The sequence below is a fragment of the Camelus dromedarius genome, chromosome 4, assembly GCF_036321535.1.
Source record: "Camelus dromedarius isolate mCamDro1 chromosome 4, mCamDro1.pat, whole genome shotgun sequence".
NCBI lineage: Eukaryota > Metazoa > Chordata > Mammalia > Artiodactyla > Camelidae > Camelus > Camelus dromedarius.
Window position 1 is genome coordinate 94,434,198 of NC_087439.1, and position 24,954 is coordinate 94,459,151.

General features: G+C 52.3%; 1 protein-coding gene across 9 annotated transcripts in view; it reads left to right on the plus strand.

The window, feature by feature from the left end:
* The window catches only part of AGAP1 (ArfGAP with GTPase domain, ankyrin repeat and PH domain 1), a 520,758-nt gene extending 504,197 nt beyond the window's left edge, over positions 1 to 16,561 (plus strand). For all 9 annotated transcript variants that reach the window (XM_031452456.2, XM_064485288.1, XM_064485289.1 and 6 more), the window contains 2 exons: positions 5,689 to 5,944; positions 8,741 to 16,561. In XM_031452456.2, coding sequence (XP_031308316.2) covers positions 5,689 to 5,944; positions 8,741 to 8,944 — 460 coding nt within the window. In that variant the 3' untranslated portion in view covers positions 8,945 to 16,561. The remainder of the gene's footprint in view (positions 1 to 5,688; positions 5,945 to 8,740) is intronic.
* Positions 16,562 to 24,954: the final 8,393 nt, after the last annotated feature.

Consider the following 24,954-nt stretch of genomic DNA (forward strand, 5'->3'; position numbering starts at 1 on the left):
CCTTTAGGAGCCCGGCGTGATCAGGAACGGCCAGCAAACTGGGTACCCGGTGTCAGCGCAGCCGAAGCACCGTGAGGCCGGGAGCCCGCTCCGCCTTCGCTGGGCCGGCCGTGTTCCCGGGGCCGGCCGTGATTCCACGCGACAGGCACTCAATCTGCAGTTTGCGGGTGGGATGGGCTCCAGGATCGTCTTTGGTGGAGTCTCAGCCGTGCCAACACCCCTCAAGGTCAAGTGCGCACAGCCTCATCGTCAGGCGGCAGGTCTGCCGAGCCATCCGAGCCCGGCGGAGCCCGTGAGCCCCGGACTCACGGCTGCGGAGACCTGGGCCCCTCCTGCGCCCTGAGCCCCGGGTCCCGTGCTGGCCCGGGGCTCACATGCCATGCAGCTTTTAGGGCTCAGCCCAGAGGCCATGGAGGGCCCTGGAGAAGCGTTTCATATCAGGAAGGAAGGAGGGAAAATACTTACTGCTGTGCCCCCGCTTGTGTCTTTTCTTTCTCTTTTGGGGGGACTGGGTTGGTGTCTGTCTCCTGATTAGCTGCCCGATCTCTCATTTTCTCTGCTCGCGTGGGGTTGATTTATTTAAAGGTGTGTCAGCACAGGGCTCAAATGAGGAGCGGGGCCTCCTCCTCTCTGCTGACGGCCGGCCGTGCCCATAATTCATTTTTTAGCTCATTAGCTAAGGGAGGCTGTGAGCAGCGGGCCTCCAGGGGCCTGGAGCGAGGTGAGGTGATCTACTGCCTGCTGCACTGCTCCCGAGCCGGCCTTCCTTGGGGAGAAGGGGAGGCTGGGCCGAGGCACGCTGGGGACCCCAGGAGCAAGACTGGGACATCAGAGCCACGCCTAGGGGACTTGTGCTCTTGGCGTCGTGGTTTCTTGGGGCAAATGGTTTCAGACAGAATATTCTCGCAGAAAAGGGATCACTGTCAGAGTATCCATCTTTCACGTGGTGACGACTGGCGCAGAAGCAAGTGAAAACGATGGACCACCTGGTCATCCAGTGTGTTCGTCCCGCCGGGCTGCCGTAACAAAGCACACAGAAGGGGAAGGAGAGGGGTGGTAAATAGCTGAAATTCATTACAGTTCTGGAGGCCGGCAGTCCGAGGCCAGGGTGTCGGCAGGGTTAGTTTCCACTGAGGCCACTTCCCGGCTCGCATGCAGTGCCTCCTGGCTGTGTCCCTATGTGGCCTTTTCCTCTGTGCTGGCGGACAGAGCGTCCCTGCTGTCTCTTCCTCTTCCTAAACCGACCACTTCCACCTTCATGATCTCATTTAACCTTAATTGCTTCCTAATCGCTCCAAATACAGTCACACTGGGGGGCTCAGGGCTTCAACACTTGAATTTGGGGGGCACGTAATTCAGTCCCTACCATCCTAGAGGGCTGTAGACATCTTGAAGCCGTGGGCTGAGGCCAGCCAGACTTGGCCCCAGAGGCCCTGGCAGCTGTGGGGTCATTTAAATTTGCTGAGCCCTGCTCGCCCCAGTGTCTCAGGCTTGGAAGGAGAAGGCCCCCGGGACAACCGTGGGTTTGTCCAGGCCCCTGGCCAGGGGTCCCCACCTCGCCCCGCCAAGCACATTGATCATGTGAAGCTCGTATCTAAAGACCACCTAAAGCATCCAGTGGCCGTTTCAGGCCCCACCCCTGTGCCACCAACACCTGTTTGTCATCTACGCCGCCCCCACAGCGAGCTCCTGTGTGCACCACAGCAACACAAATCATTAGATGTTATTTTCACAACACCCCCAGGTGCCATTTGCCCAGTGACCGCGGTGGCCAACCAGTGTGTCATCCAAACATGTGACCTCAAATCCCAAAACCATCTTGTGGGCTGTCGATGTCACTGTGCCCACTTTACAGATGAGGAAAGGAGGGCCCAAGGAGTTACTGAAGTTGCAAAAGTCTGCACCGCAGAGAACAGAGCCGGCACATCAACCCCAGCCTCATGACAAAAGCTGTGGCCTTCTCGCTCAGTGTCCGTTCCCTTTCCCCTCCCGGCCACTGCAGGAGGCACACACGATTAAGCTCTCCCCCTGGTTTGTCAGCATGAGCAACGACCATACGACGTGGACCCTAACTAATAGTAAGTGCAGATGTGTGCATAGGGCTTGCTGAATCAGCACCCACAAAACGCAAAGGTTCAGGTCTGAGTCCTCTGTTCCTTCTAGTTGGATTTCAGCTGCTGAGCAGAAGCACACCTGACCCATACTCACAGTCCAGTGGCTTGTCTCCCATAGCTTTCTGGCCTCCAAGTGTCTGAAAAAACACTGAAACGTCACCGTCCTGCAGGACCCAGGGGCCACCAAAAGCTTATTTTTAAATAGGACGAGAAGTTTTGGTGAAGAGCCATGGTTCCATCAGGTAATAAAAGGCACGCATTGAACAGATCTGGGGGCGTCCTTGGTGGAGGTGAGGGGCCGTGTGGATGTGCGGCTAGGAGAGGCATGCCACCGAGAGGCTGTCACTGGTTTGATCTCCTTGCAGTGTTCCTTGGGGACAGTTCTCAACAGCAAGCTTGCTTTCTGTGTTTGAGTTGTTGGAGGTCCCAAAGCCCTTGCCAGTAGCCGTCACCCTGCTCCAGCCTCGGGAGGCCTGGCCCTTCTCTCGGGCAGACGCTCATTCTTCCTGTTCCTGATTCCACACGCGTAACCTCAGAGTCGTCCTCTTACAGAAGGCTTCCCAAAACGTATGTGTTTCTGAGACAGGCTGGGACCTGGGACCCTGTGCTGCAGTGTGTGCACATGACAAACGTCTCCTCCTGGAACAACAACATAGAGAAACTATAAGGAACTAAAAATAACCATGTGTATATGCAGTTGGGGCAAATTATGAACAACAAAGATACAAAAAGCCCAAAAATCCAACTGCTACTTCTGAGGTGCCAGGAGCAAAAGCAGGCACTGGGCACGACCCCTGCACACAGCCCCAGCAAGGGCGCGGGCAGCCCACGTAAGCCACCCCTCCCACCCCGCCCACCGATCCACCCCACCATCGCCCGTTTAAGGGGCCAGCTTGCCCCCACTTAGGGAGCCAGCAAGGGCACCTGTTGCTTGTCCTCACTCCCTGGTGCTGCAGCACGAGTCCCTGAATTTCTCGTCTGGCCTCTTACCAATTTCTATTGATTAAGGAGGCCAAGAACCCAGGTTCTGTAACATTTTCAGCCCCACAACACCTGGACCTGCCTTTATGATGTATTGTGAACAACACTGACTTTTAAAAGCAAAGAACAGCTTCAGCGCACTCATCATTCAGACACGTGTCGAAGTCAGTGAGTTCAGGTGAGTTTGTGCGGGGGGGCGCCCGTGAGATCACGACAGAGGGGCCCGAAGCCGTGGGTTTGACCTCGTTCTCTGGCTGGGGTACGCACACATGGGAAAGAAGATGGAATAATTGCAGTCAGGACGGTAGTTACTATGTTCCGTCCTCTGGTTTGTCCCTGGATGGTTTGGCAACGAGTATTAAAATCAGCTGAAGCAGAATAAAAGCGGTCTGATTTGAATGCCTACCCAAAAATGAGAATTAGCAGATTGGAACTTGAAAATCTGGACATATCCCCCCCTCCCCCACAACTGCTGTCCCTTTTTATTTAATTCACATTTTGCTCTTTGTCTCTGGTGTTTTATGAAATGCTTCAGTGTGTGTTTAATACATAATTTAAATAAGGTTTTTAAATGACATGAAAAACACGGCCTGTCTGGGTTGTTTTTTTCAGTTGGGTTTTTGGGGGGGATATTTTTTCTTTTCCTTTTTCTTTTCTTTTTTTTTTTGTCTTTAGCCTCAGCCAGTATTTCCAAGGCCTTGCTAGCACTTTTGTGCTCGTATTTTGGCCCAAGCAGATAGGGATCGGGTGCAGGCCGGCGTTTGTGGGTGCTGGTGTGAGGTCTCTGCTGCGGCGGCCACGTGTTCGCCCTGGAAATCTCCGAATGAAAAGGGTCGGGGGTCACTATGGGGTCACTCGCACGGACCAGGAAGTGAAGCAAAACTAATCCAGATTTACTCCTGGAAGAATTTGTTTGCCTAAGTATTTAAGAAGAGATTAGGGCTAACCCGACACTAGATCACTAGGAGCAATGTCAACACGGGTAGAAGGTGTAAACAGGGCCTCTTTCTGTCCTTCGGAAGGAAGAATGTCACGGGTGACGAGCTGTCTTTCTCCGGCCCGGCGGAGGCCCGAGGTGGTTTCTCTGTGCTTTGTAGCTGTGCGCCCCGCGCACCGCCCCCGGAGAGACGCTGGGTTCTGGAAGAAGGAAGCAGTGCATCGGGGTCTGTGTGTGTCTCGGTGGGTAATTACAGCCACCTCTTATCTGTAGGGCTTCTGTTTCGTCTTTCATCACCCTCATCACAAAGCACCTGTCCGGCCAAGGTACCCCGCCGCCCACCCCCGGCCTCACTCTGGTCCCCGACTCTCCCACCTCAGGAGCTACTTGTGAAATCTCACTCCGGTCTTTTGCATTTTGAGGCCCTCCCCCTGCCAGCAGTGCTGCAGTCTTGAGGATTACTGAGTTGTTTTCAGTTGTTGTCACCCCTTTTTGAGGAGCCAAAACACAAATCCACCATCAGCAGCCAGAATGCAGGAGCAGACGGCTGTAAGGGCCCTTTCCTTCCGGTCCAAGTAAACATGCCTTGCTCTCGTTTCTTTTCCTCTCTTTCTTCAGCTCCCCAGCCCTCCTTCCAGATGCTGAGGGAGTGTCCTGTCCTCTTTGGGGCCCAGAGAGGGGGGCCTGTCATCACCCCCATGCCGCTTGGGTTGTGCTGTTGGAGGAGGGGCACCAGCTCCCTGCACCCCGAGGCCGCCCCACGCCCTCCGTCCCAACATCCTCCTCCCCTCTGCACCCGACTCAGCTCTGGTCTCCTCGGCGGGGCCCTGCACACTTTCCCCCAGACACCCAGCTGCTCTTTGCCCTGAAGGAGTTGTTCCCCACTGAGCCTTCCCCAGAGAGAGAGCCCCAAATCCAGTGGGGCCACGAGCTTCAAGCTTCGCTTGTCTCTGTTTTCCAAGCTCCCCATTGGAGCCTCTGCCCTTTTTATATGTGGTGTCTAGCAACATGTGCTTCCACGGGAGTGTTTGGAGACCCTGGAATTCTGACACACCCCCTCCCGGGTGGATGAGTTCAAAGCTAAGATTTCCAGGTCACACCGGGTGGGGAAGCCAGCCAGCTACCTGCCCCCTGGACTTCAGCCAAGTGACTGCTGATCCTGGCTCTCAGCTGTGGCTGCTCACAGTAGAGCTGGCCTCCAGGCCCCCGTGTCATCCTTCCCACGCTGCGTGGGACCCCCAGCTGGAGGGTGATTCTTCCCGGACCTCCACTTCTACACCAAAAGCAGATCACGTGAGAACTCAGGGACAATCCCTGGTCCTCACACCTTAGGACATCAGAACCCCCTGCAGGGCTGGTTAAAACATCCCCAGGGGTTCTGATTTGGTGGGTGGGGGGGAGCACAGGGCCTGGGACCCTGCATCTCTAACAGGTTCCCTGGTGGTGCTCCGGGTGGGGACCCACTTTGTAAACTGGAGGGAAACCTGTCCCAGGGGCTTCCTGGCACAGGGAGAAGACACTGTCTCCTGCTGTTTCACTTCCCTCCTCGGCGCCTCCTGAGCACACACTGCACAGGGTGATGGCACGGCTCAGAGGTGCAGCCTTGGTTCTCCTGCCCGATGGATAGTGACCTTGCCTCTCTGGTGACTTTTGCAGGGAGGAGAAAGAGCGGTGGATCCGGGCCAAGTACGAGCAGAAGCTCTTCCTGGCCCCGCTGCCCTGCACGGAGCTGTCCCTGGGCCAGCACCTGCTGCGGGCCACCGCCGATGAGGACCTGCGGACGGTCATCTTGCTGCTGGCGCACGGCTCCCGGGACGAGGTGAACGAGACATGCGGGGAGGGGGACGGCCGCACAGCGCTGCACCTGGCCTGCCGGAAGGGGAACGTGGTCCTGGCCCAGCTCCTTATCTGGGTAGGTTGCCCCTGTGCCCGGCGGGGGGCAGAGTCTCCGCCGGCATCTTTCTTGGGGAAGGCCTATCATTGCCCACCGGAAGTGGGATGCACTGTAAAGAGGGAATCTAGGGCTTAGGTGCGGAGGCTCACCTTTTGGCTCACAGCGTGAGAGCCCGCAGGAAGCACCTGGTACTGGGAGGAACGGCATCAGTGGGATGTGCGCTCCCCATGCAGGCATGGCGTCCCCTCTGCACCGCGTTTGCTCAAGTTTCTGCTGAGTTCATCTTTGTGATGACCCTTTTACAAAAAACTCTGATCATCTGTTTTTTTTTGGAAGAGGGATGGAGAAGGAGGACATGAGCTAAATGGTTTATATGGTTTTCCTATGACCAAACCTTTGGGGTTTTCATCCACATAACACAAAAATACTAGACCCTAGGAGGGGAGGGTATAGCTCGGTGGTAGAGCACGTGCTTAGCATGCATGAGGTCCGGGTTCCTCCCCCAGTACCACCATTAAGTAAATAAATAAATCAACCTAATTCCCCCCCCACCAAAAAAAGAAATTAAAAAAAAAAATTTTTTAGACACACACACAAAAAAAGTAAATGATGAAACTACAAAGACATGAATAAATTCAACATCCACACCTAAATTAAAAACACTACCACTAGAAAAGCAGGGAGATTATTTTTAAAAAACTACTACTAGACCCTGCACTTGGAGAGCCGATGTGATAGGAGTTTGTCTGAGGGCTTCTTCCGGACTGTTCTGATTAACGTCTACTGATGAAAGTGATCTTTTTCATTTCTGTCAGAGCACTGTCATGCCGCTTGAATGGGGAGAAGAAAGGTAGACAGTGATTGTGAGAAGAGGCCTGCCCGTGCGGCCAGGAGCCGCTTCTGAGAACCCCACGCGCCCTGCATGCAGCCGTCTGCACGCCCTTGGGGTCCTCAGCCGCGGCAAAGGGTGGCTGAGTGTGTCCCTGGGTAGGGAGGGGAGGTGCGCCCTCACCAGGAGTGGGACAGTGTCTAGAGGTGGGTCACCTGCAGGGGGCTCCTCCGTCCCCGCCCGAAGGGCAGGGGATGGGTCTGTCCAGCACAGCTGAGTGTGATGCCAGCTTCTCCGTGTTCTTACCTGACTCGGGGTGGGTGCGGTGGGAGAATTAGATGCACGGACACCAACCACCCAGTGCTCACCTTTGGGTTTGCAGTTGTCTATGAGTCGGCTGGCGCCGCCCTGACAAAATTCTACAGATGGGGGAGCTCAAACAACAGAAATGTATTTTCTTACGGTTCTGGAAGCCAGAAGTCTAAGATCAGGGTGAGGGCAGGCAGGGCTTTCTCCCCACCGAGGCCTCTCTCCTGGCTTGCAGACAGCTGTCTTCAGGCCGCGTCCTCATGGGGCCTGCCCCTGCTGCACAGGCGCCCCTGGTGCCTCATCTTCTTACAAGGACATCAGTTGTGTTGGATTAGCACCCCGCCCGTATAACTTCATTTAACCTTGAATGACCTCTTTAAAGGCCCTGTCTCCAAACACAGGCACATTGGAAATTACCGGGGGTTTAGGACGTCAACATATGGATTTGGGGGGGTGGGTGTGGGGACACAGTTCCGTGAACAAATTGCATGCCATCTCTTCCTCTCAGATTGGCCAAGAGCTCTTTAATGGTAGTCCTTCCCGGCGATGAGAGATGCAACTCCCAGACGTTGTGTGGGAGTGGACGTCAGTCTCCCTTCCTCAAGAGCAAGTGTAACTGGTGTCTCCCCTTCTGGTCACCACTCGGTCAGGGATCTGAGAAGGCCCTGATAGGGGGGTGCACATCACAGCGCTGTTTACACCAGTGACAGGTTTTCCTTAATTTTTTTAATGGCAGTTCTGGAGGTTGAACCCAGGACCTCATGCATGCTGAGCAGACACTCTGCCACTAAGCTATCTTCCTTCTCTCCAATGACAATTTTTAAACAAAATGTATAGCAGCCGAGGACAGAGTACCTGAACTATGTTCATAAGGAGGAATATTATATGGTTATTAGGTGTCATGCTTTTGAATAATTTCTAATGGTGTGAGAAAATTATCAGTTCAATTTAGAGAAAGAGATACAAATTATTTGTGCAGGTTTTGCCTGAGTTATTCATATCTGCGTTTAGAGTCAAAGAGAGATCATCAAGAGGCAAGTGAGAGATTAACCACGATGCTTTCTGAATTGCGAGGTTACAGGTGACTTTCTCGTCTTGTGCTCTTAGGTGTTACCTATGTATTTCCTACAGTGAAAATGCATTGCTTCTGAGTTTTTTTTTAAGGTGGTGATTTTTTTGTATTTACAGTTGGACAGTCAAAATAGAAATAGCAAAACTAGAGTTATCCCTTCCTGCTGCACAGAGGAGGGCTTTTAGATGCAAAAGGGGGAGGGGGGAGGGTATAGCTCTAGAGGTAGAGCCCATGCCTAGCGTGCAGGAGGCCCGGGGCTCAATCCCTAGAATCTCCATTAAATAAATAAATAAGTTAAATGAACCTAATTACCCCCCCCCAAAAGGAATTTTTAAAAATTAAAAAATTTGTTTTAAAAAAGCACATTCTTTTTGGGGAGCGGGGGGTGGTAGTTAGGTTTATTTTTAATTGAAGCCAAGACCTAGTGCGTGCTAAGCATGCGCTCTACCACTGAGCTATCCCCCCCCCCCCCAAAAAAAGCACATTCTTAAAAGAACACACCTCAGGGCCAGGCTGCCACCAGCGCCGGACGCTGGACTCGCTGCGCCCCAGCTGCCCGCCCCCTCCCGCCCCGCGATGCTGACGCGCCCCGTTGCCTCCGCAGTACGGGGTGGACGTGATGGCCCGCGACGCGCACGGGAACACGGCGCTGGCCTACGCGCGCCAGGCCTCCAGCCAGGAGTGCGTGGACGTCCTGCTGCAGTACGGCTGCCCCGACGAGCGCTTCGTGCTCATGGCCACCCCCAACCTGTCCCGGAAGAACAACCACCGGAACAACAGCGGCGGGAGGGCGCCCACCGTCATCTGAGGACCGCCGCGCGCCCGCCCGCGGGAGCCGCCCCACGTGAGTCCCCCGCCGCCCGCCGCCCGCCCCCCACCCCCTCACCCCCAGCGAAATCACAAAACCCGGACAGGCCTCCAGGGGCGAAGAGGAGGCCCGAGGCCGCGGCATCGGTTCCTTTCCGTAGACTCCCCTGAGCGACAGAGAGGAGCGGCCGGCGGGCCTGGGTCCGTGGACGGGAGCACACGGCTCCGGACCCTGGGCCATCGGTGGTGGCCAGGAGACGGAGCGCCGCACAAGGGACGGGGACCAGGGGGGAGGGGAGGCGAGCAGCCAGGAGAAGGGGCAGCTCCCCTTAGCTGGCAGTTAAGCACATCAGTACATTTCACCTCTACCAAACGGAACGCTTGGATCTCATCTCTTCTCCGAGGAGCCTGACGGCATAAATCAGAAGCAAGCAGAGTTTGTCAGGTTTGAAGCCCCTATGATGGTATGTGTCAAATCAGTTGTAGCTAATCTGTCCAGGGAGAATACTGGCTTCATTACACTCGTATAGTTGAGTTCCTCCAGCATCACCGCTGTTTAATAGAACATGATTAGTCATCACCGGGAAGAAAGCGTATTAGCCGAAGAGGTAGTTACGCAGCACGCTCTGGTGATTGCCACGATGTGATTGCAATACTCTTAGAAGCATCATATTATCCCAGACATGTTCTTTCGAGCCCTTGGAGCCCTCCTTTCTAAATTCACTGTCATAATTTAGTATCTGTTTAATTTTTCAGTCCAAAGAGAGGAGATGAGGTGCTGAGTATTATTTGACTGCAGTCTCCTTGGTGCAAAAACCAAATGGAAAAAATAAATAAGAGTGACTTGGAAATTCAAAAGGAAATCACGAATTTGGCTGATGACAACATTTTGAGCACATTTCATAAACTTAAGAAAATGCGTAAAAGGCTATTTCTTTTTTCCCAAACCGGAGAGATATTTTGTGTCCTTTTGCCAAGGAGGGTGTCTTGGGTCTCAGTCACTCCAGGGCCACGTCGCCCCAGTCACACAGGCTTCTGTATTATGTCTTTAGATGAGATGTGTGAAAATCTATTTGAATAAAAGAAGTTCATAAATATGCATTGATTTTTGTACAGACAAATGGCACCTCTGTTAATTTATAAATTGAACTGGATGTGAACTAATAACACACAACTAGTTGAGTTAAGAGGGTTACAGATCATTGTACTTGGGAACTGCTCCCAGCAGTAAACACGTCCATTAATGTGATACACAGCTTTTAAAAAGGAGCGTATGAGAGTAAGATGCTGGTACAATTCGCTTATTAAAATCAGGAAAGAAAAAAAAGACACTGAAGCATTTTAGAGGGGAAAAGAGGCATGTGATTCGTCATTACTGAATGACGATGACTCCTTTTGCTGATCCAGAGGCAGGGGTGATGCTGAGGCAGGGGAGGACTTCCCAGACCCCAGGGTGCTTTGCAAGGATCCATCCTGACCACCGCCACCGAACTGGGGCCACAGACTGGCTCACAAGGCTCCCTAAGGTGTTTTTTTACTCAGTGGTGAAAAGGTCCTTCCTTGTAATGGGTTACCTGATTTTGCTGTCATCATGGTTTCTGGCTGCTTCAGAGTTCCGCCACCTTCATCGTGGTGGCCAAACATAGGGAACCAGTTCGTGGCACCTTCTGTTAAAAAGAAAAAGGGCAGCTGTGCCTTGAGCCCTTGGGGCAGAGTGACGGGCGGTGGGTGGGGAAAGGGGTGTCACCTTGAAGGAGGACACGGGGCTGATGGGGCCAGGAGCCCAGGACCACGCTCCTCCACCGCCTCCAGGGACACCCTTGCTCTCATATTGAACCTTCTATTTTATACGAGTTTTTCTTCTTCTTTCACTTTCTTAGAAAAAAAAAATTAAAGTAGGTGGGGACAAAAATAAAGCTTTACACAATTTATATGTGGGTCAGTGTTTCATGGGCATTTTGGACCTTAACGCAGCTCGGTGGAACTCGGTGGCCATTTCCAGGGTGACAGGTGCGGAAGCCACGAGCCCAGGAGCCTTGACCACAGGTCCCTGATCCCCCCCACCTGAGTTTTCATCCTGTATTTCGTCACTGTGTGGTTATTTTAAATGTGCATGGGGGAGGGGGAGAGAAATTCCTTCCTAGTTTTGAAGAACGCATTACTCTTCTAATCCAGCCACACACACTGGCCTCCCCACCGCCTTTAGCGTAGACTTTCTGTAGTGAACGCAGATTACAGTATAAATGAAGTCCTTAAATTATTTCATTGTAGTTAATTCCCACTATAGGAATGCTTTATCACAGTGAAGCCTTCTTTCGAAAAGAAACGGAATTCCTTGTAAGGCTTCTTTTTGGGATGTATATGAGTGTGTACATACTATTATTATATGTGTTTATAATATAATATTTTCCCAAATGACTTCTTTTTTCACTTAGCCTTTCACGATCTGACTGCTAGACTGGTTTCCTTCCTTCCCTCCCTCCAGCGCTGGGACCTCACTGATTCCTCCTTAGAAAACCTGACCCCTCTCCTGCTATTTTTAGCACCATCCATCCGCTCCGGGAGGTAGCCTGCTTTCGTGAGCCCGAGTTTGGCAACAGAGGAAAGGCAGTAGTGGGCTTCAAGGGTTTTCTTTTCAAATAAAGGTGGCTGGTGGCTCATCTGTTTGTATTTCGGTCAAACTAGAAGTCCTTCCTTTGCTGACAAAGCTCTCATTTCCATCGTAAAGCCTCACTAACACCAAGGCCGGAGATGCAAGGACCCAGGGCCAATGTCCGAAGTAGTTTGGGAAGCCGGCCGGGTTTTCGTTGTTCATGTGACATGACCATGACACGGGAAGCCACTGCTACAGAATCCACGTAACCTTTTTGAGTCTATTTTTAATTTTCCTTGTTGAAAAACCCACTGGCTGGGGAAAGCACATGATCAGGCGGCCACATGTGAGGGGACGTGCGTGGGTGACCTGGACGTATTGCAGACCTCTCTGGGTTTCTTCCGTGGCCAAGAGAACCCTGCAGAGAAAGGACCCTTGGGATTCTGACCCTGCATGAGTGGACCTTGAAGACCGGTGGTGGGGGTGGGCGGGGACAGATAGATGGTTTACCAAGGCAGGGTCCCTTCCGTCTCCTGTCTTCCCAGGAGATGACCCTTCGAGGGTGAGTGAGTGAAGTCGTGGTCATGAGTCTCTGGTCCCATGAGCAAGTTCTCGGCTCCCAGTAAGCCCATGCTACATGGATTCGTCCCAGAGAGCAGGTGAGGGTAGTGGCTACTCGCTAATCACAGGAGAGAGCTGCTCTTCCTGAAGGACTTCCGGCTGGAATCCTTAAACCAGCACCTTTTCTGCAGGGCGGGGAGCCCCGGCTGGGGCGCTCTTAGCCCCAGAGCAGGGCCAGGCGCTTCTGCTGCCCACTCGGAGGTTTCCACCTGGGCCTGGCCTCGGCTGTCCAGCCTAGGCACCCATCCTCCCAGTCCTGTGATGCCTGCACACCCTCGGGGTCATTCCCCTCGTTTCCAAAGGGGCTGTCACCCCTTCATTAGGGAAGAACAGTCCAAATAAAAAGACAGGCCTGAGGCTGAGCAGACTATCCCCCTGGCTTGGCCACCCCACCTGGGCAGCCTTGGGCAGCTTCCGGCATCCTGGAGCCTCTCTCCTCCACCGTGAAGCCACGGTGGCCTTGCAGGCCGGTGACATCCAGACCAGTGTGATACATGTCAGCCCAGCAGGAGGGTGGATGCTCAGGAGACAGGAGTGTCAGAACATGGGTAGGACAGAGCACAAGCCAGGAAACCTGCCCCCGAGCTGGCCCTGCGGCCGCGAGCCAGTGCCCTGGGGAGTCGGTGCCCGTCCCTCCCATTCCAGCTACCAGCCCTCCTCTGCCTCTGCCAAGCTTGTGTGTCAGAGGAGGGAGTGAGGCCCTCTGAGGACCCCTGCTCCCGGAGAGCCCCTCTTCCCCGAAGGATGAGCCCACCCTGCGCCCACCCCTCACGTCAGCCCACTTACTGAAATGTGCCCTCCGTCCTCAGGGTCTGAGTGGTTTTCTCGAGAAGCAAGGGTGAGTCTCGCCCTCACGCCATTCACTCCTGTTCTCCTGCTGCTTCAGGCCGAAACCACCCTCCTCTCTCCCCCGCCCTCTGTGTGTTGTTGGTACCACCAGCCTCCCTCCTACAGACGCCACCGAGAGGCTGCTGGCCACGCTCGTGTCCCTTAAAGTTAGAGTGGCTTTAGGCCTCACTGCCCCCCTCTCTCTCTCTGTCTCTCATTGAGCTTGTGCAGTTGGTCAGGGAGCGTCCACCTCGATGGAACCATCTTCCCTTCCAAGGGTGCCGTTCGCCGCGTCCTGAGCCTGAGCTTGGCAGTCTTGTCTTCCCCCTGAAGAGTGGCCATTGGGTCCTGCCCGACCCCCATCCCGCTCTGTGCTCACAGGTGACGTGGCTCCCCATGGCTCCAAGCCCGCCAACCCTTTCTCCTTATTTTGAGAATGTTCTGGAAATAAGAGGGGGAAATCCACATTCCTGCCTGACAGGCTCAGAAGCCTCGCGATAATGTGGGTCCTCTGAGCCAGTATGGTCCACTCTCAAAAGCCACTCAAAGGACACATGATGGGAAAGCAGACCCGTCACCTCTGGACGGGCTGTGGCCCCTCCCCCGCACCTGCTCTGTGTCCCCCGTCAGCCGCCCACAAGGTCGGCACGACTTCTCTAGAGCTCGCCTGGACTGTATTTATGTCCTGAGAGCAAACAAATTGAAAAGCCGTCAGGAAGGAATTCGAATAGAAGTGCGTTGAACCTCCACATGTCTCTTTCCCGGGAAATATAATTTATTTCTAACGGCCTGCCTCCCCGAACAGGGGTTTTACATGTTGTGAAGTCGTGTCTTGAAGTGATTTCCACCCTCATCCTTCACCAAAAAGCTAAACAAGGGCCTTCGGCATCCTGACTTGCATTTCTCTCCTTCAACCATTAGCGACATCTTTCTTTTCTGGATTTCCAAGCGGCTTTCTTCAGGAAGCCCCGCGGTCAGTGGGTCTTTGGTGTGGGCGCCCTGCCGCCCCAGCCACAGGGTGCAGGGAGTCCGGCTCCACCCCCAGCCCGCCCAGGACCGGGTCTGCCCCAGCGCCGCTCTGTCCCCTCTGCCAACGGGCCCTCTGTCCTTCAAGTTTCTAAATCAGGTGGCGTTTTAATCCAGACGTCAGATTCCTCCCGGGTGTGCGGAACAGAGAAGGGGAGCGGGCTAGCTGCTTGGGGTGGACGGAGACGGGGCTCACACTTTCCATTTCCATCACTGCCAGGAAGTAGTCACTGGAACCCAAGACGCGGTGACACCCGAGAGAGAGAAACGCTCCACTCAGGGTCAGCCCCCCGTGTGGGACATTCAGCAACCTGACATTATGATTCTAAAACCCCAGATTTTCTTCCCCTTAGAGAAGCAATGCTGCCCGGATTAGATTTTTTTAATACGAATAAATTCCCTATTAATTGGTGGCTGGCTGCTGCTTTTCAACACAAATTGGCATCTTTTTCTAGTTCGGTTCTTTCAGTCTGGGTCCGAGCCGAACTTGGAGGACGTTGCGTCAGCAGAAAAGTCCGTTTTTAATCTGGGGTTTTTTTTTAAGCCCAGATTTTAGAGGTACTTCTGTGTCACCAATGGAGTAAGCAGCCTCCTCGAAGCAAGGGTTCAGTGACCATGAACTCGAAAACCTCTCCTTACTGCACCTCACTTACAAGGGGCTGCCATTGCTGTCCGTCGACAGCGTTTGATTTGGGGGTTTGCACCTTTTTGATAAAAAGGTCCTTGTCTGAGGTCCTCATCCCATCCGAAGGGCCTTCAGCGCCAGGAAGCTGGCAGGTCCAAGGCAGACATGCGAGCAGAGACCCGCGGGCGCTCTGAAGGCTGCCTGGGTACTGGCCAGAAGCTGCCCTGGTTAAAGGCACAGGAGCGCTGGCTTCAAGCCACGGGACACCCACGATGCAGCGGGTGCTGGCTGTGCCCAAGGCAAGGTGCCTGTCGGCTCGGGACTCGTCTCGCATTGGGCCTGGGTGATGTGGCATCTGTAAGGAAGGACCCCCACCGCCACCGAGGGTCACGGTCAAGGCATACAGTAGAGCCCCACCTGTCCGAGTGCATTAGGACCAACCCAGAATTCAGGGTTGGTGAGCATTCTGTGACCTTGTCTTGAGATGCAGATGAAAGGAGGGCACAGACAAGATGCGAGACTCTTTCAAACCCCTTTCAGTCACCAGCTGTCAGGAACGGCCACCCCTAAACTGGACGATGCTCCTGTCTCCCTGGTGCCACACCGGCCTGGGAGCTAGCATCTGAGCTGGTTCAAAATACTCTTGCGAAAAGGAGACTCTGCCCAGCTCCCGGAAGCCCACACTTGGCAGCTGCTTGTGGAAGTTTAATTAAAGGCATGTTGGGGGCTTGATGAGGACACTCAGGGTCTCCCCAGCCCTGGTGTAACGCCTGTACTTAGAAACCCTGAGTGACAGGAGGGCCACTGCTCTCAGCTCCTCACCTGATGGCGCACTGAGTCCCCGGGGACAATGTGCACCCCGCCCGGGGTCTCCGGGGTGGGAGCGTGGAGGATGGACCCGGGGTGCAGGGAGCTGGGGCCAGCCGGGGAGTTAGCTCGTACTCATTGCTCTGTGAACATGCCACTCACCTCCTGGCCCCCCAGTCCCACCCTGGGGCCCAGTGGTTCCCTCACCGGGACTGTTTCAGGGTGCACTGGTGGACTTGAGTGAGGAGCGGGGCTGTTATGTAGTGGACAGGCGGCGGGTACCCCTAGAAACTGCTTTCTAGCAGTCACACAAACTGGTGTGAGAGACGATGCCTTCAAACCTTGAAAAGCATCGCAGTTTCCCTCCTCCAACTGGGTTTCTGCGTCTAAAATAAATCCAGCTCTGAAGGCCACTGCCCCTACCCCAGCCTGAGCCCGAGTGTGCTGGGGACGCTGTGTGCGCTTGTGCGGGGGTGCCCGGCTGCACCCCGCTGGCCGCCCAGGGGAGGCGGGGAGGGCTGGCCACGCCAGCCACAGGCACAGTTGCGTGGGCTCCGGGAGTGGCTTCCGGTCCCAGCCGGCCCCCCATTCCCCTGCCCCTGGCTTGGACCTGGATTCTCACCTTGCCGCTGGCTGTGTCTCTGAAAGGGGAGTCTAACCAGGTCAGAGGTGACACCGAGAGGCATTTTTAGGAGGGAACAGGGAAGGCTGGGCCTCAGCCCACCTCTTAGCACATTTCTCTGTTTCTGTAAATAGCGATGTATAGAAGATGGAAGAGCAGCCTGGGCTTTATCCAGAGATGGGTCTTTTTTTTTTTTTCGGTTGTTTTTATATTACCTCATTCAGCAAGTTTATGTTTCACAATGACTTCATGATGCTTTATTTATATTGTTTGTACTGTAATTAAAACCATTGACAGATATTTCACTTTGCTTGTTATTTCACATGATCTTGTTTTGATTAAATATGCCAGTTTGTATTTTCCTGCCTTGGGATTTTTTGTGTCAACTGTACAGTATTCTAAGGGGAAAAAAGAAAAAGAAAAATGTGTAAAGTAATGGAGAGAGGTGGCTATAGAGTAGAGACCTCTTTCTAATAAAGAAATGAAAATATGTCTATCCCGCTTCTGTGGAGGTTTTTGTTGTTTGGGTTTTTTGGTTTTTTGGTTTTTTTGCGGGGGGGCCAGGGGATCATTTGCTGGGATTAATCAGGTTTCTGGTCCCAGGTGAGAACTCATGGAAGGGATTCTCCCAGGCCCAGGCAGCCCCAGCCAGGAGGAAACTGGCCCGAAGTGCTGCAGCCGTGGCGTAAGGAAAAAGGTCTTCTGGCTCCTTCATTTACCAGAAGCTCCGCGAGGCCTCGGTTCCCCCAGCCGGGCTGGGCCCGCAAGTTCCAGATGCTTCTGATGTATCTGCACTAGACCACGCTGCCCCTAGTGTGTGAAGGACGCAGCTAGAGAACAAAACCCTTCCATGAGGGTGTTACTACTAATATTAGCATTGTCTCCTACAAAGTACGTTCTGTCTTTACCCCCCCTCCCTGAATCAGAAAAATAGAAGATAAAACTGACCCAAAATGCCACCACTGTTAGCGACTGGAGCACCTTCCAAACACTTCTCTCTGCAGACAGGCAGATGGCCTGTGCCCCACACCCTTCCATGCCAATAAAGATGTGGGGATGTAGCTCGGTAAAGCGCGTGCCCAGCATGCACGAGGTCCTGGGTTCAATCCCCAGCACCTCCATTAAATGACTAAATAAACCTAATTACTCCCCTAAAAAAATTAAAGATGGAGCCATGTGATCATAGGGCATGCTGGTATTCAGTCTCGGTTGAGATTTTCCCAAGGTAGGGGGAGCCCATGGCACCACAAAGTGTCTCGTGGTCTGTGAGACACAGGATGTGACGCCACCCCCTGGGAGGAGGGGGGCAGCGTCCCACCCAGCACCGTGGTCACACGACCCCCAGCAGGCCAAATACAAACCCTTACAAAGGTCTTCCAGGAAATAAGCCAAAAAAGGAAAAAAAACACGTGCTTTTAGGAGGAATCAGTTCCATTCACACGCTTATCGCTTATCTATTTGGTAACATTTACAAAACAGTGGCTCATCACTCAGGGCTGCAAGAGGGCTCAGTGAGGCAGGGCCTGGTGATAAGGAAGAGTGGGAACAGGTGTTGAGTGGGCAGCCCTCAGGCTCTGCCCCTCCACCCTTAGGGTCCCCAACATCCAAACACTCCCTTCAGTCCACACACCAGACACTCCCCTGAGTGATTTTAGAGCGTCCCCAGCCAGCAGACAGCCTTGGCCTCACTGCTGCTCAGTGGCCCGTGGTCTGTCCCAATCCACCCCGTCCTGACTGTCCCCACCTCCCCTCCGGTGCCCTTGAGTCAGCCTCAGAGTGTCCATCGCTCTCGCGGAAGATCACAGCCCTCCCACTTCTGGAGTGAGGACCGTATCTTTCACCTTCCTGGGCCCAGGAAAGCTCTGCCGGGCGAGACCGACTACCTAAATTTTACAGCCAAGATTTTTTCCGTGACCACGTGCAGTGCTGGCCAGTCTACAACGGGACTGCCCCTAACACGCCATTGGCTGAAACAAAGTAAAACAGCGTTTTCTGCACAACGATATGGAATTCTGTTCAATGGCTCTGAAAAATGCTCCCTCTGGCCCGAGAATCCAGGGCCTAGACAAGCCTTCATCGCAGTGGGGGCTCCATCAGTATGTGTTAATTACATGAATAAATTCAACGTCTAGGAATCTGGCCAAGAAGTAATGTGAATACTTCGACATCTGTGTAAAAGATGTTCATGGCTGCAGTATTTATAATAACAAAATATGGGGAACAAACACAGCGTCTGACAGTAGGGAGACGGTTAAATTGCGGCACATCTGTAAAAGGGAAGAGGAGCCATTCCAAATTGTGTGCATCACCTGGGGAAATGAGACAATGTAAATTTAAAAATTAGGATACAGGGTGTATGTAAGACTGATCTCTATTAAATAAAGATATTTTTATATTCAGAAAAAATATCCAAAACGTTAGTAATGGCGTCTCTCTATGGGGAGTCCTGGGTCGTTTCTATTTCCTTCTTTATACTTCACGCTCCACCTTTTCTCCAAAAGTATGTATTTTTGTATAAGTTATTTTGAAGCACATTTTAAAGCTCACAGTTGGCCACTGACTTTGAAAACAGTGGTTGGGTTTTTTTATTACTGTATTTTTCACTCATACTAAAATTGGAGAAGCATTTGTTAATTGATTAATAAATAAATGATTGAAACAAATTGATTAAAAATGAGGAGGTTTTCAGGCCAGGAGCAAACCATAATTTCCAGCATCTGAAGGAACAAAGTTCAAACAGAGCTCCTCACTGTGGTCTCAGCACACGAAGCTCCCGGGAACCATCCAGAAAGCCAGCTGGGGACCTGGTGCCTCCTCCCCGACCAAGTCTCTCTGTCTGTCCCCCACCCACCCCCCCGAGGCCCCTGCTCTCCCACCTTGGATCACAGCTGCTCCCCTGCCCCCTCTCGTCCCCTCCAAACCTTCCTCTCGGCAGCCAGTCCTGGGATCTGATCTCGCTCTCCCCCACTAGAAACTTCTTCCCCACTCCCCATAGTTCCGACCAGAAAGTCCACAGTCCTAACGGTGGCCCCATGGTCTCCTTGCCCTGCCCTCCCACCTTGCCCATCCCCCTCCCCCCGCCCCTCTGCCCGGCACCCTCAGCTCCAGCCACACCCCCCGTCCTGGCCTCCCTCCCTACTCTGGACCTCTGTCCACCTCTTCCTTTCCCTGGGAAGACACCCCTGTCCGTGGCCAGCTCCTTCTCACGTGGGGTCTCCCATGACATGACCCTTCCTCGAAGAGGCTTCCCCACCCTAACCCCCAGCTCAGCTGGGCCCCCAGCTTGCATTTGGTTCTCCTTGACCCTCACTTTGAGTTTCTTTGTGGGGTAATTCACCCGGCTCCTGTACGTGACTTGGGTTCCATGACCGTGGGTCTGTCTGGTCACCCCCGGAGCCCCAGGACCCCCCCCCTAAATATCCCCCGGATAAAGGCACATAGAGACAGGAAGAGGCCTCGCCCAGCGACGGCCGGGCCCTGCTGGAGCGCTCAGGCGCCAGTGGTCCCGCAGCACCATGTTCTCTGGGTGGTTCCACCTTTCAGGGCTTACCCATCCCACCCGGTGGTCATGTCATCCCCTACCCCGAAGCTGTCCCAGGGCACTTTGGTGGAACCTCAGCCGTGACCTGTGGCCCAGGGCCAGGGTCTAGGTGTGGATGTGTGGGGCTGTCTGGGGCCTCTGCCTCTGGGCCCCCTGGGTCCCCTGGTGAGCCTTGAGCAGCCCCCACCCAGGGGGTCCAGCCAGGCTGTGCAGGGACAGACCCTCCCGATGGCCGCCAGCAGCCAGCACGGAGCGCCATCCCCAGCACGTACCGCGGAGCCGCCAAGCCACAATTTACCACCATTCAAGTCCAGTAAGGCGCCTAATTGGCCCGTAAATGCGGTCCGATAACTGCACCTGACACCCGAAGACACTGCAGGCAATTAGCACTTATTTATTTGCATGTGGTATTGACCGACCTCCGCCACGCTCGCCTCAAGATCCATGTTCTCAGAGCTGGAGGGAAAAGGATCTCATTTACTGCACTACAGAGGGCACACTCCCCTCGCACACACTGGCACATGCCACACACTGCACACACGAACAGGGGTGACCAGAACCTAGTCCTGCTGCTCCCGGCTGACGAATCCAGTGATGAATTCATGTGCAGGGCCCTTTCTTGCTAAATACTCAACAGATCAGGCACCTGAATGGCTGCCCCGTTCTGTGACATCTGTCCAGGTGACTCTGCGCCGGGCTGGGAGGACAGAGTAGCCCAGGACCTGTGCCCTGGCTGGGTGGGCTTGTGAAATACACAGCGATCTGGTCACTGTCATCCCATCCCATGCATCTTGGCTTTGCCACACCACACTCAGGAACGTGCCTTCCTCAGAGATGAGGCGCTGGCCTGGAGGCCGAGTTCTCAGAGAGCGGGAGCTCTCTGAAATTGCAGCTTCTCCCAGGACCTGAGCTATCTGGTATGGAAAACGGAATATTGCCTTTTTTCAACAAAATGTCGTGCTCATTGCCAAAACAGTATATGGAATTGTTTGATATGTGGACTGTGCACCCCGATGGCCTGGGCTCCTACATCCTCTGAGTACTCATCTGTAAAATGGGTGTAAGACCCACCTTGGAGACTTGTGAAGATTAAAGAGTTAATACATGAAAGTACTTAGAACAGTGCTTGGTCCTTAATGAGCTCACAGTAAGTGTTGAAAATCATCACTGTCATTATTATCCAGAAAATCTGGAACATTCAAATAAGCAACACCTTACAAAACTCTAATCCATATGCAAGCAATAAATGTTGTGTAGTAGGTGGGAAGATGTTTATAAAACAGAGTGAGAGTGTGCAAAAAGCAAGTTATCAAACTGTGTGTATATCGTGAGTTCTATTTTGGCTGGAAAAGAATACATAGAATTTTACACACACACACACACACACGCGCGTACATATATGCCCAGAAATATGCCAGAAGGTCATGCAGCAACTTCCTGCAGGAGTGCTCACTGAGATTATTCATGATTTTAATTTGTTCTCCATTTATTTTAATTTTCTGATTCATCTGAACATTGATTACTTCTACAACTATTTTTAAAATAAGGAAAGAAAAAGAAATGAAAACTGCTAACCCCTCATGTGTGCCCTTTCAGGCTTCTAAAACATACCTAAGGACTTCTATTTTAAAAAATAAAACAACATTCTTCAAACAATCTTGCAGCCTACTCCTCCCTTCAGGTGTTTGTTTTGGAAATTTCCAAGCCAACAGAAAAGCTGAAGACTAGAATATTTCAGTGAACATTCAAAGATGCCTCATTCGTAGTCACTGGTGATTTCTAGACAGATGGTAGTAGAACTAGATGACAGATACAGAGGTGGCTAATAGACAGATGAGACAGATAGATAGACAGGGAATGTACACACACGATGCCGAACCATTTAAAAGTGAATTACCAACATCGTGATTTTTCACCCTTAAATAAATAAGCACAAGGACTCTCTCTGTCGCAGCGGCAAGACCGTTATCGCTCCCAGGACAGTTACCATTGATATGATGTAATATGCAGCCCATATTCAAATCTCTTCAATTGTCCCAATAATGTCTTTTAGAGTTGATTTTCCTCTCATCCAAGATCCAATCAATAATCACACAGAGCCCTTAATTGTCATGATAACCTACTTCTTTAAACTTAAATGAGCATGAACAACTTTTCATGTCAAAAGAAAAATTAGCTCATTTGATTTAAACACTCACCCAGGAAGGAGGCCGCTTGGTTCCCAGCACTTCACCAATAGGGTGCTCACTTTTTTTTTTTTTTTTTTTTCAATTTGAAAAGCAAAAACTAGGCTCTCTTGGCTTATCTGCATTTGAACACTGTTGCAGCGGCAATGTTTCATGTTTCGTAACGGTTTGTATTTTGTTGTCGTTACCTTTGCTCATTTGTCTTTGGGTGTATTTATCTTTTTATTTCTTTATTTATTCCTTTTTTTGGTAAATTCAGCCTCTCATTTATTTATATCTTTTTCTTACTGATGTGGGAACTTAGAGGATATTAACCCTTTACATTGCACATTTAGGAAATGTTTCTCATTGTCTCATTTCCTTTTTAATTTTAGGATTTTTTAATGTATGGAATTTTAACCCTTATGTCCTCAGGTCAGTCTTTACTTTTAGGATTCTTGCCCTTAGTGGTGTACTTAGAAAGTCCTTCCTCACCGAGATTACGTAAAGCTCAATTTCTTTTCTAGTACGCTTCTATTATTTTATGATACTTCACTATAGTTAAACTTTTCGTTCATCTTCCATTTGTGAAATTTTGATTTTTTCCAAATGGCTAGCTAATTGTGCAAATTCCCTGTATTAAACAATAGGATGGAAGTCCTTTTCAACATATGACACAAATTATGAAATACCATTATTGATAGAATCATATTAGCCATTAAAAAGAATAAAGTGGACCTCCATGTACTGACATGGAAAGGCGTCCATGATACACTGTTAAATAAAAAGTCAGGTTCAGAGCAGTACGTTGACACGTAGCACGTGACCTCCAAAGCAGAGGTCCTGTGCGTGTACGTGTTTGCTTGTATACACACACACACACACACACACACACACACACACACACGCACGCTCTGCAGTCCCTCTTGGTCTCCTCTGCTGGTTGCTCCTCCTCCTCTTTTGACTTCCAAATGCCAGACGTCCCAGAACTCAGTTCTCAACCTATTAAACTCTTTGTCACAAGACCTTTGTAAATGATCTCATCTAGGCTCAGGGCTTTCCAGATTTGCCCTTGACTTCCAAATTTATATCTCTAGCCTGACCTCTGCCCTGAGTTCTGGACTCTTATGTCCACTGCCGAGTAGGGATCTGGATGTTACATAGTTAGGAATGCTTTGGCTGTAAATAACGGAATACTCAAGTAACAGAGGCTTAAGCATTAAAGACATTTACTTGCATCACACAACAAAATATTTAGAGGCAGACAGTCCAGGTCTGGTGCTGTGGCTCAGTAGTGTTACCTTAAAGAAAATATCCGGGTTCTTTCATGCTGCTCCACTTTGTTAGCAAGCCGTCTCACAGTCAAAAGATGGCTGCCACAGCCCCAGACATTGCATTCATGAACATGGGATAAAGGGGCGGCACTGGCCACAGCTATCCTTTTTGTCAAGAAAGCAAAGTCATTCTCAGATTTGCCACTGTTCTCCGGAAAATTTTCCCGTTGGGACTATGTCTTTGGCCAGAACTTGGAGCAAGTATCTATCCTTTCGAGCCCCGGCTCTGTGGGTGGGAATGAGGAAGAGGAAGCTAGGAATAGGTCCTGGGGTGGCCGATCAATAGTGCCTCTGGTGCGGTTTTACCGAAACTTTCTCAAAGAAGTTAATTTTTCCCTCCCAAATAAGCCCTATCTTAATAAACAGCAGCTCGCTCTTGCCGGGGGCTTGCCCAATGGGCAAGAATCACGACTTCTCTCTCTCATCGTCCTGTTCTGTCATCGCCAACGCTCCCTCCCAGAGCTGACCACGTCTCACTCCCTCCGGCACAGCCACCCAGGTCCGAGAGCTGGATGCTTCCAACAACCAGGCTGCTCCCCCTGCCTCTTCTGCTGCCCCCTTTGTCTAATGTCCACCTGGCAGAGTGACCCTTTCAAAATGTAAATCAGCTCCTGAAACCCTGTGCTCTCAATACCAGTGGCTTCCTAGCACCCCTAGAATAAAATCAGGATGCTTATCTCACCCTGCAAAGGTCCCACCAGCTCTTACCACTTCCTCTTCTGACGGCTCCCCCACGCGCTCCCCCTCCCACAGGCACACTGGCCCTGCTTGCTCTTGAACTTGCCAGTTGATCAGCCCCATGTTTGCACTTGCCGTCTGCCCTCCCCCCCCCCCACGACCCCTTCCTCATCCTGACTTTCACGTGGCTCCTCCCTCTCCTTCGTCAGGCCTCTGCTCGAAGCTCAAGCTCATGTCCCCTGACCACCCCACCTGAAACGGCCCCCACCCCCATCACTCTCCCCCCACTCATCCTACTTCACTCGTTTCTGGGGCATGTGCCACGATTACGATTACAATTACACCACGTCTTCATTGTCACCTGCTGAAATCTACGTCACCCATGAGAACACGAGTCCCAGGAGGGCGGGCCCTATGCGGCTTCTCAACCAGTTTTCCCAGCCCCCAAAACACCGCCTTGCATAGAATAAGTGCTTATAAAGGTAAAGAGTAAATACATTTTGACCTCTTCTCGTTGCTTAGGAAATCCGTTCCCTGTAACTAAACTAGTCCACCCCGCCCAGCCTGGAGCTCGCCCGAGGGCGTCACGCAGGTGAGGAGCCACCAGGCAGGCGCCAGGGCCGGCCTTCAGAGCGGCTGGAGGGGGAACAGACTCTATTTCTCCTTTATTGATGCGCCTCACTCGCTCCCGCCTCTGGCTGCTCACTGGAGTCACTGGGAGCTTTCAAAGGATACAAATGCTGGTCTCATGCCTAAAGGTTTCCATTTCATGGTTGGTGGTGGTCCCCAGGCTCCACCCGTGGTTCAGTGAGAGCCAGGCTGGGGGTGGAGGACCACCCCCCACCCCTGGACATACTGTATTGGGTAGATTTCAGACAGGAGGCCAGAAACGGGAACCCACAAAGCCACAGTGGTGGTTCCAACAAGACAGAGGCTTTGACTCAGGTTCGGTTACAGATCTTATAAAAGTCGGGTGCCCTGCCACGGGGGTCGACAAGGCCGCTCTGCTGCTGGAGTCCTTGGGGACCCAGCTACTTTGAACCCGGAACACCACCATCACTAGGTGAGACCCTCATCCTTATGGCCCAAGGCACCACCTGCATGCAGGGCGGCAGGCTGGGGAAGAGATGAAGAGAGATAAAGGGCCCTGGGCCAGGACATGTGGATTTCA